A 12,177-nucleotide genomic window follows, 5' to 3' on the forward strand; every position below is an offset into this window, starting at 1 on the left:
CCGAGTGAGGTTTTAAAACTTTACTTCACTCATGAAGTAAAGAAGTTGTATACATCACGCTTGGGATAGGGAAGTTTAACATGGCGGGTTGGGTAATAGCTATTTGCCTTACAAGTGTAGTAAAAGCGTTTTTACATCACGCAGGTGAATGTTGTGCAATGTGCGGAAGCGAGTTGCATAATTCACCTAATAGTCAGAGAAATATAGGATATGACCTTAAAAAAATTGCAAGAAAACGTTTTATGGTTTTGTTTTGTAGTCTTGGGTCTGCAGAGTGACATACTAAAAGTTGCCAAAAATTGGTCCATAGGAAACTACCTAAAATTACAATTAAAAATGGCGGCTTTTCCCATGTATGGACAAATTTGAAAAAAAGATACCACATGCATTGAGATATTGATTTGGGACAACCAGCCCCGATGTTTATAGGGTGGTTAGTACTTCATTTCGATAGGGAACTCTTTTTTAGCCGCCGACTTGGATCCGCCATATTGGACCCGCTATATTGGATCCATATTGGATATAAATAAAAAATGTAAATGTAATGATAACGTTGTAACACATCATTATAAACTAGATTTTCATGCTGATTTCAATGCCGAAATCTGTTTTTAAATATCTGTTTACCATTTGAAAATATTCAAACAAAAACTCTCCCCCATACATTTCTTATGGACATTTCGTACTTTCGTAGATTATTTAAAATAATTTTTATTACATCTCCAGTTCTGATTAACGCTTGCAGTTCAGTCTAGCCATTAAATATTCTTTGATGTAAGGGATTTCATTTGACCTAATTAATTAATAATTAATAGTGATAGGAAAGTTTCTAGTGTAATACAGTAGGACCTCAATATCTCGAATCTGAAGGGGTTATGATAAAAATTCGAGTTTTTTCAAGTTAGTGAGGTTCGAGTTATGAAGGTTCCATTTGAAAAAGTTCGAGATACTGAGGTGTTGGGGTCTGACAGTGATGTTACGTCACGGCCTTTATAACTCGACTTATACGTGTTAAACCTTTATAATCGAACTCTAACTGTTTTTATACGTACTGAGGAGTAACTTTGGAAGCAAAATAAAACTATTTGAATACACATAAGGTACTGTATTTATTAGTTGGCAATAAGTTTGATAAAGTACATAAAAAAACATGTTAAATGACAAAAAAAAATAGTTTAAATATTGTACAAAACAATAATACAGTATATATCATCCATACACGGAACTACATTTACTGTGTATAATGTTTCTTTAGAGAAAACGTTAGTCAAACTCTTTATATGTACTGTAAAAACAAGCTACTGTAACAACAAAAATACTGAATAGGTACAATACTGTACATACAAAAGTATTTAGACTGTAGAGAGTAATATTTAAAGGGAAAATTCTAGTGTGATTGGAATACTAAACAAAATGCATCGTAATGTAGTTATTTACTGAATCTACTTTGGCAAAACGGGCAAACTACACTGACTAGTGACTACATCAGTGCCTAGCCAAACAGACACGGGAAGCAAACACAGGAAGATCGATTTTCACGTCTCGACAGGAATCAAGACACAACTGACTTGCACTGTTGAGGCAAAACTTCGAATTATTGAGGCACATTCATGCGAACTTCGACTTATAAAGGTAAACTTCGAGTTACTGAGGCTCGATGACGGGAAAATTCGAGTTATAGAGGTAGAATGTTATTGTTCAAAAGTTGTTCAAATTCGACTTATTGAGGTTAAATATTTAGAAACTTCGACTTATAAAGGTACTTTTAACATTATGATTAATGTGGATTTCAAGGGGATTTAAAAAAAATCGAGATATTGAGGAATTCGAGATATTGAGGTTCGAGTAATTGAGGTTCTACTGTATTGAGCTGTGTATTGATTGCTAAGATATAATTCAACAATGAAAAATTCCATGTAATTTATTTCATATATTTTCATTTGTATAAATTACATCTCAGATTTCCTCCAATTCCCTTATTCATATACAATTCCAGATTGAATGTGGATTGCCACAAAACCATCATCAACACTTGCAGGGTCAAACTTTGGTATAAGTATCCTTGCTTTTCCGTCTTTTCCGACTTTTATTGTTTTGCCAGAACACCCTGTACTTGTAACTTCTCCAGATATTATATCACAATATTCTCCCTCTGGCAGGCGTGTCTGAAACAATAACAATATGGGTTGTTAACATAAATATATAGTATTGCATTGCATGTATAATAATGTTCAATAAACTCAAACATTGGAACACAATTGACGATGCTGTCTTACAGCTTTTCTTAGAATTAACGGGTCTGCATTACGGTACTCTTCAATGGCTGGGCTCGGATTTACCTCTGTGCATGGAACGATTTAATTTTTCGTTCTGATAACCCCAGAGGCTAAGAACACCATCCGTTCATACATATACTGTGTGTGTCTGTTAGCAAGATAACTTGAATAAAATTCATCTGATTTTAATGAAATTTGGTACAAACGGGTGAAACTACAATTGTTCAAATGAGTTAGCGATCCAGCATAACCGTACTGTGGGAGCAGGGGTTTTATGGGATGAACATTTGTTTTTTTCGACCAAAAAGATAACATTTCACCACTTACTGGCATCATTTGTGAACAGACTGAATTTAAATGCAGCTCTATAGCTGACATTTACGCTTCGCTGTGTGTTTAAAAAAATTTTTCCATAAAATCTCTCGCCCCATCCGAGGTAAGGTCAGTGTTGCTGACATTCATTGCCTGCATTCATTCAGATGACTTTGGTCGGGACTGAATGGCATGACTTCAGGCTATAGCCTATAGCCCTAATGCAATGAGTGAAGGTAAAGTGAGGAAAAATGGTCTGTGAAGTGTAAAAATATCCGTGATAGGGGTCTGCAGTAATTTAAAAATAAGGTGTAAAATTTAAGGTCGGGATGGTACAATTTTTTGTACTTGGTTCTCGGTAAATATCAGTACATCTATCAATTTTTTTTTGTTTTCTTCTCATGATTGTATATTGAAACCATTATTTTTAGATTTTAATACATTGGCAATACTATGAAGTTAGATTGTACCCTTCATTCGTGGTTATCTAACAACAATTACAGTACCACATTATTCATTTGTTCAAGTGAAAACCTTGTTCCTTTGTGGTCTTATGTAAGAAGTCTGGGTACCCACCAAAAACACAATTCCATCCGAAATGAACATTTTCACGGCAATTTTTAAACTTTCCAAACTATTTATGCACTTTTTACACTATCATTGCATCAGGGTCGTAAACTCTCATCTGGCGATGGATATTGGCATCGGATCCGTATCTTTCATAAATAAACGTATCACTGACCTTACCTTGGACATGGTGGTGGGAAATTCAATGGTTTACAATTTTCTTTTAACACACCGCCTACAAAACAGTTACAGAGCTGCAATTTGTGTCATTCTGTTCACAAATGATGTCAGTGTGGGAGGAGCCTCTGTGCTGCATAGAAGCAAACTACATAAATGAAAATGAAACAGCCCATCCTTTTATTGCTATGTGTCAAATTTTTAACACAAGACATTTCTGACTGGGAAGATTTTTTTTATAAAATATAACACCACCAATTTATAAATGGGAGGAATTGGTGAGTTTTAGCTTGTTATCTGGGAAGCGCTTGGATATAGGTAGGAGGTCGTTACAGAATTGAATTTTTTAATTAAAGTTGTGTTTTTCAATAATTTTAAAACCATTGCACTGCCTCGGTCAATTGATAATTTAAGAGCATCTTGATAATTTAAGAGCATCTTGATAATTTAAGAGCAAATTTTATAATCTTTCATTGATTTTAATATCTCTAGTATCGACCGAACATAGTTTTAAGTATTTATGAATACAAAATAAACATATTTTCTAAATTATACAATAAAGCAGATTTCATTAAAGTAAAAATACAAATGTAAAACAGTCTTTTACAGTCATTTGAGATAAATATTTGGATCGGAATAACATTTTTCCGGTGTTAATACCTGGAGATTCTTGTTTAATTCGACAGAGTCCAAGTTGAAAGCCACAAATCCTTTGTTTCCCCGACAAAAAGCAATTTGATTTACGCCATTGCTCCACCAATCCGTCACTGGTGTACCTAGGAAAAAATTGAACTCATGAAAAAAATTATCTTAGTGATAGCTTCTACGTAGTGATAGAAAAAGGTGTTCAGATATTTGTGGTCTGAGAGTACCAATGCAGAAACAGATTGTAAGGGATGTTACAAACCACTGGTAAAATTTATTTTAAAAATTAACATCTTCCTACACATTGTAGTCTGCTGTAGAACAAAGTATAAAATACCCCCGCCGCAGCAAACCTGCAGACTATCTTCCATTTGCCTGATTGGATTTAGACTAAAATGTCTCCTTAAAAATATCACATTTATTCCCTATTTAAATAGAATCAGTTTAACACATACTTAGGTTTGCTGCAACAGGGAGGGTAAAAGTGTTTTTTTATGTAAAATGTTAATAGTTAGTAAGAAATAAAAACATTTTCCAAATTTGATCAAAATATGTTCATAAACAAGCACACTACAACGGTTTACTTATTCTCCATAAGAATACCATGGGAATTTTAAATTAACAATTTTTTTGAATTTTCTCCGTAACCATTAGGCGCATTATAACGCTTCAATATACTAAATTATTTGTTTTTTGAAGCTCTACAAAATGGTTTGGAAAGAAATTGCTAAATTTTATGTTTTTTGGGTCAAAAATAGGAAAAACCCATTTTTACCCCATAAAAGCCCCCATAAACCCCCGTTCCCATGGTCCGATCATGCTGGTTCGCGAACTCGTTCGAATAAACGTAGGTTTACACGTTTGTACCAAATTTCATCAAAATCGGATCATTTTTGCTTGAGTTATCGCGCTAACGTACACACATATATATATAAATATATATATATATATATATATATGAATTTGAACAGATGGTGTTTTTGGCCTCTAGGGACCTCAAAACGAAAAAAAAAAATCGGTCCCGGGTCCAGGTCTTACCATGAGTACTACAGTAATAGCTAATTCCCTATATGGGAAATTCGCTAAAATGACATAACAATTTTACATGTGTGTTAAAACCTTTGTTAAAACCTAATTATGATTATTGTTATGAAGATGGTTTCTTATAATGTTAATAGAACATTTTAGGGCTGTCAAACATAATAGATATAACACTTGATTTTCCAAATTGAATTTCTTCAAAAATTGCTGGACTGGTAGTGTTCCTCTTGAACTAATAAGTAATCCATAAACTTAAAATTTTGATATTTTATATTTTTTTTAATAATAGGGGATAGTTTTCTTATTTAAATTCACTTTTTCTTCATGAACTTCCTTTGGCTGACTTTCATTTGTCTCGAGACGAATTGTTGGGTCAATAATGAGACTGTAATCTCTCCCCTCGTCTACAGCAATAATGCCACTCCAATAATAGTCACTATGCTTTTAAAATGTACTAATTATTCGTTGTATTATGATGTTAAGTATCGTACGTTACTTTCGATATTTCGTAAGATACTTTTACGTAGCCACTCCACTTTTACTTCGTGGGGCTTTAACGTACTCGCACGAAAATCCCGCACTCGGCTTTGTGCTCGTACGGTAAAACACCACTTACCGGGCTAGTAACGTATACTATTTCAACATTCTAAGACCGAAAAGACTTAATTATACAGGGTGTTTCAGTAAAGCGTGCTATGCAGATTCAGATTCTACATGCAAAAATAAGTCGAAAATGTAGAATAACTTTTTTTTATTTCGGCTTAGTTTAGCCGTAATCCGCCATTTTGTATTTTTTTTTTTGAAAATAATTAATATCTTAAAAGCCCTTTGAAGATATTTTAATAAAACTAAGTATAAACTTTAAGTCTATAGGTATAAACATTCTCCAAAAATATCTTTGATTAGGCTCATCAAATTTCAAAATGGCGGCCATTTAAAATTTGTCAAGTAAAATTCCATGAAAACCAGCCATTAAAACAAAATTTTAAAAAGCCCCCAGCCCCCATTTTGAAATTTGATGAGCCTGATCAAAGATATTTTTGGAGAATGTTATCTATAGACTTAAAGTGTATACAAAGTTTCATAAAAATATCTCCAAGGGTTTTTGAGTTATTAACACGTTCGCTACTGCAATAGTATGAAATTTTCCATTCACATGGACCAGCGACGCACATATGCGACGGCCGGTTTCCACTCATAGACTGTCGTCGCATATATGCGATGGCTAGTCACATTAAAATAGACTGCCGTCGCATATTTGCGTCGGGGTTCTAATTTTATTAAAATGCTTATATCTTTGTATCAGTGGTCTACAGAGATGTCTGATTACAACTGCGTCGCTCGGTCTGTGATTATGATGATTGGTGACGTCATAATGATAGTTGAAAAAACTGGTCTTTACTTTTCTGCATTACTGTATGTATGTATGCTGCATTATCCTATGTAGCTTTTATATTTGTTCAGTTATAAACTGTTCTTGAATAATCTGTTTTGTTTACTTACTTTCACCTCAAAACACAAACAAAAATGGACTGTCGCATATATGTGACGTTTGGTCTATTTCAATAAAACTATGATAATTTTCACTATTGTCTTCGCTGTAGACCGGGCGTCGCAAATATGCAACATTACAAAAGGTTATACAAAATAAAAAAAACAAGAATAAATTATTTACAAACACGATTGTAGCGTATTACAATGTAAATTATCGCTGTTTTACAGGTTTTCGCCCGTGGTCTGTGAGTAATGTTAACCAAGTGACAGCCGGTCCATGTGTAAGATTCAAATGTATACCTCGGTCTGTGGCAATGACCGCGGCGTCGCATATATCGTGTTAATTATTATTTTCAAAAAAATACAAAATGGCGGATTACGGCTTAACTAAGCTATATGCATATACTATATGCATGTAAACTATATGCATGTAGAATCTGAATCTGCACAGCCCGCTACGCTTTACTGAAACACCCTGTATATAACGTTATCCATGGTTTATATATTATATGGTACGGTACATTGCAAAATTGACTGGTTAATAAGTAATCCAAATGTTCTTTGACTTTCCAGTCACTCACAATTTTGACGCAAAGAATCACCTTACTTAATGAAATATATATAGATAGGTTTAAACAAAACATCAAATAATTGAAAACTTCAACTAATTTCTTATAACATAACAAAATATAAATTACACTTTTCTAAAATGGCGACTAACTTTAAAATTTTTTACGAACATCTTGTATTTTATGATTGTATTGGAATGTAAATGCAATTTTAAAACTTGTTATTGTTCACATGTTTTGTTAAAGCTAGGTACTCGTTAAGAGTTACAGTGTGTTACATCTTGGCAAAAGTGGCTTGTTGTGTACATTCTGCATCCTATAGCTCCTAAACAAGCAAGATTGGAGAGGAAATGCTAAGAGTATGTAAGTCTTCAAATTCTAAAAATATCAGTGTTATAGAGCTCCTGCCAAATTTGTAACTTTCTAAAAACCCCTTCCCTTGCCCCGTCAGGGCTTGGGGATGTTTTATGAGGGTAACAGTCAGTGTTCATACAGCATCCTCCGTTAGCATTTTTCTAGTAAATTATTCATTTATACAGTCCACTAAAAGTTACGCGTTTCTCGATTTAATTAAATTCATTGTGTATTCTCAACTTTTATCATCTCTTATTAAATCAGCATAACCAGTTAACTCAGGGTTTTTCATTTCAAATTTCCACCAATTCTTTAAACTCATTAAATTAATTTTTATAACTAAAAAAAATTAATTAAACTGTCCAGCCATCAGCGCACTAACCAATCAGGATAACAGTGTCACCAGGACGACAGGTGTAGTCTGTAAATATACACTCTGTAATCATGCACACATAGACATCACTTCTAAAACCACTTTTTTGGGTTCAGGGGGTTCCAAAACGGATATTTCCACCCGAAACTCAAACCTAAATGTATTTTTACAGAACAACAAGACTTTCTCCATATATTGCATACACAATATGTACAATATGTACAAGAATATGTACAAGGGGATAAAGTAAAAACACTTCCTATAAGATAACATTCACATCAGTTACTTCTTTTTTGCATTTTACCTTGGACGACGTTGTGGAATTCCACCGCGCTGTATATCTGATGCCACCGATGTTGACACTCCCAACCGTTGGAACAAATGTTTTTCTTGATAGGACGTGGAGGTAGATCAGAAGGTTCTTGACGATATTTTGAGAACTGGAAACTCGAAAATATCTTGGAAGTGTAATCTCCATGAGCCAACATGAACATCACTGCCATCTGTGAATAGGAAAAAGAATAAAGCTCCTACTAATTCTTAAATTAAGTTTCAAGATACTGCAATTGCTTGGATTACAATGGTGTTTCAGTGACTGAACATTTGGTAAAATCCAGTTTCTCTTGCCTTAAAATTATTATGAATAAATTAAAAATACAATAGACATAACATAACGTGTGTATCCTTTTGTATCTGAAACCTAGCTGTTGTTTTATGTGCATATACCATTTTATACTATTTTATGGCGCCCTTTTAGCAAATTTCCCATATAGGGAATATGCTATTACCGCAGATCTCATGGTAAGACCTAGACCCGGGAACGATTTACTTTTTTCTTGTTAAGGTCCCCAGAGGCCAAAAACACCATTCGTTCAAATTCACAAATTTGATGTCCCATATGTAAGATTAAAGGTAGTTCAATCAAATCAGGAGGTCACTAGATTAAAGTTATTCAATCACCTGCAAGCTACTTACAACGTCATCCATACATCAATGTAAACGGCAATCTTCATAGAAAACTAACATAACCAATAAGATTTGAGTAACACTCTATGAACTTAAAAATTGTAAAGTTCAAAATCCACAAGTAAAGAACTCTGCCACACAATACAAGCCAGGCTTGCCAATGGGTTCTGGCGTGTGCCGCTGGGAGCGCCATGTGGTTGCGGCCTACGCGCTACGTGACTGGGGCATGCACTCCCAACGGTGTGCGCCACAACCTATGGTAACCACTGCCACAGAAAACATACTACTATAACCCAGAATGCCAACCGCATGGTAAAAAGCAATAAGTGTTTTGAGAGAGCTTTGCCTGTCAATCCATAGGCAGCGCCACCAGCGTTGCAATGCACTCAGCATAGCAACGCTGGTGGCGCTGCCTACGAATTGACAGGCAAAGCTCTCTCAAAACACTTATTGCTTTTTACCATGCGGTTGGCATTCTGGGTTATAGTAGTATGTTTTCTGTGCCACTGCACGGCTGGCGGTCTGTATTTAATTATGTTTGTCTATGGTTTTATCTATTAGTTTTAATTCTTTATTTAACCATTGACAATATGTCCTGTTATTATGATGTACTGACATGTAACTTAATAAATAAATAAAAAAATATGGGAGTATTTACGTGAAAATCCAATGAGGCAAATGGAAATTTGCTTAGTCAGCAGGTTTGCTGTGGTGGGGGTATTTTTATTTATAAACGGATACACAATTTTTACATGAAAAATACAGAATTTCTGTGTTACAATTTAACTAGTCAAGTGCTACATAAGTGGCGGGGGGTGAGAATGTGGTGTAATCAAACTCGGCTTTATATTATCCAAGAATCCTATGTTTTAATTTATGTTAATAAGTTTTTGGATAATGGTTAGCATCCCCAGATAAATAGTAAAAACTATTACTTAAAAAAAAGACATATAAAATATAACTACAAAATGATGAATTTTATTAAATAGCGGAATAAATCAAAACACAAATTCTAACCTTGTACCGTTTTGGATTCTGGTAGTTCAAATAGGCGACGTCTCCGATACGTTCCGTTATATAATCTTCAACAAACACAACTCTTTGTTTTTTGGACAGGACACTTGCTTCTGAGCCTGGTTTTAAAACAAACAACAATAGTGAAAACTGTTTTGAATAGCTTAGTATGCTACAACGTGTGCTATGATATCAGTGAACGGTACATAAAGTGTGCTCTAAATAGATAGGCACTCTGGCCTACAAGCTTGAGAGATCAATCACAAAGTCAGAAAATCAAACTCGAGCCGATTTTCTCAGTACTCAATACAATAATGTCCAATTAAAAGTAAAAGCTTTTATGTCTGGAGGGATCACGCTCACTAAATTGAAAGATTAGGCCTACGCTTTTGCTGCGATTGCGGATATCGACGAGAACATTTCCCCGCGGGTGACTTATTAACTTTTTGTTTAAATTTATGATAACAGCTCATTTGAACAAAGCAGCAACAAAAAACTGTGATACACAATGATATACTAAATTGCTGTGCTGTGGTGTTGTGTGAATAGGGTAATTTTATTTTTAAGTGCATAATTCATAAACTTATTAACTTTATTTTTTCAATTTTGTATAAAAAAGTATTGTGTTTGTTTTCTCCAAAAATAATCTCTAGGAAACGGAGTAGCCTGTTAATAATTTTAGTGCATTGCTGATCAAGTCTTTAATACTTTTAATACTAAATGGCGACCATACAGAGTAGGTATTTTAAGCCAAGTATGAATCGAGATGAGTGTAGGATGAGTGGCGCGATCTTGTAGTCTTGTTAGTCAATGATTTCGATGGAAGAAACTAATATTATAGATATGAATGTTTGAAGTACAGAAGACTCCCTCTTATCCGGACTGTAATATATTGGAATCAGCTGATAATTTGGTTTTATGTTTATTATGAACATGTAAACAAATAATGTTATGTTTTGTTCTATGATTAAATGAGTTTAACTTAGTTCTTGATTTTATTTCACTGGCGACGATGAATAAAAAACGAACCCAAAGATGTGAAGATATTGGTTGGAACAATAAAGAAGAGGTGCGAAAGAGAATGGAAAAGTTTTTAATAGAACCCTATGATGAAAAATTGAACTGGGAGGATTATGAAGCTCACTTCCAATTGATGTGCAAGGTAAAGGGATTGGGTGATGACAGTAATGAAACTGAGGAGGCAAGAAGGGATCTTCTTCTAGCATATGTTGGACCTGTACCCCTCAAAAAGGTATCTAACTTCGTTTTACCTAGGCAAATTTATGACATACCAATGACTGAACTGATTGATACATTTCGGTGTGTTTATAAACCTAGTAAAACAATCTTTGCAGCGAGACTAGACTTTGAAAAATGTGTGAGAGGAAATGATGAGAGTTTTTCAAATTTCGTCTTGCGTTTAAAAGAGTTAGCCTCCTACTGTAAATACGACAGGTATTTTGAGGAAAGAGTAAGGGATAGATTTGCTGGTGGCGTTAACTTTCCACAGTTTGAAGTTGAAATCAGGCAAAGGTGGCCAGAAGGCATAAATAAAGATGGTTCACATTTAACTTTAAATGAGTTGGTAGATTTAGCTGAAGCGATGGATAGAGCTAAGCGGGAAATGAATATTTTAGAAGAAGCTATGCCTGTAATTAACAAGGTACATAACTATGATAAGAAAAATAGATCTTTGGCAAAAGAAACATACAGCCATTCTACAGAAGATTGTAATCAGTGTGGACTAGTACACAGTGAAGAATTTTGTCCAGCTCAAAAGTCTAAGTGTTTTTCATGTGGAAAGCAAGGTCATTTCTCACGACAATGTGGAACCAAAAAGACAAAACAATGTCACTTCTGTGGAAAGATGGGTCATTTTCCGCGACATTGTCGTTCAAAAAAGGCCTATTTGAACCAAATCAACGACACAGACATAAAATCTGAGGAAGAAGAGGTACAGTTAGGAATTTCTGAACTTAAACCTAATAGGAAGATCCCAAGAGCACAAATTAATGTTACCCTAAATGAAGTACCAACAACCATGGAGTTTGATTCAGGAGCTAGAGCATCGATGATTGATGCACCCCTGTGGAAACAAATTGGATCACCAAATTTGAGGGCATGTAAAACAAAATTTGTCGCTTATGGAAACAATACCCTGGATGTTTTAGGAGAGTGTGAAGTTAATGTTAAAGTTGATGGACAGATTAGGAAACTTAAGGCGGCTGTGGTAAATGGAAACGAATCTCCTTTGTTTGGATTACCATGGATGCTTGCCTTCAACATGAAATTACCACCTAGTGTTACGATTCGTAAGTTGGATAACACCAATAAAGATGAAAATGCTTCTACAGTAACCGAAGAGGAAATTAACCAAGTTATTTCAGAG

General features: G+C 34.5%; 1 protein-coding gene across 2 annotated transcripts in view; it reads right to left on the minus strand.

The window, feature by feature from the left end:
- Positions 1–1,971: 1,971 nt before the first annotated feature.
- Positions 1,972–12,177, minus strand: part of LOC129002416 (alpha-amylase-like) — a 32,636-nt gene continuing 22,430 nt past the window's right edge. Inside the window, exons 8-11 of one of the 2 annotated variants that reach the window (XM_054430197.1) lie at positions 9,792–9,907; positions 8,113–8,311; positions 3,993–4,108; positions 1,972–2,165 (exon numbers count right to left, since the gene is read on the minus strand). In XM_054430197.1, the coding sequence (XP_054286172.1) occupies positions 1,977–2,165; positions 3,993–4,108; positions 8,113–8,311; positions 9,792–9,907 (620 nt within the window). In that variant the 3' untranslated portion in view covers positions 1,972–1,976. The remainder of the gene's footprint in view (positions 2,166–3,992; positions 4,109–8,112; positions 8,312–9,791; positions 9,908–12,177) is intronic. The other variant, XM_054430198.1, reaches the window with a different exon arrangement.

The sequence above is a fragment of the Macrosteles quadrilineatus genome, unplaced genomic scaffold (genome assembly GCF_028750875.1).
Source record: "Macrosteles quadrilineatus isolate MER2022 unplaced genomic scaffold, UCM_ALF_1.0 Scaffold_9__3_contigs__length_116548681, whole genome shotgun sequence".
Classification (NCBI taxonomy): Eukaryota; Metazoa; Arthropoda; class Insecta; order Hemiptera; family Cicadellidae; genus Macrosteles; species Macrosteles quadrilineatus.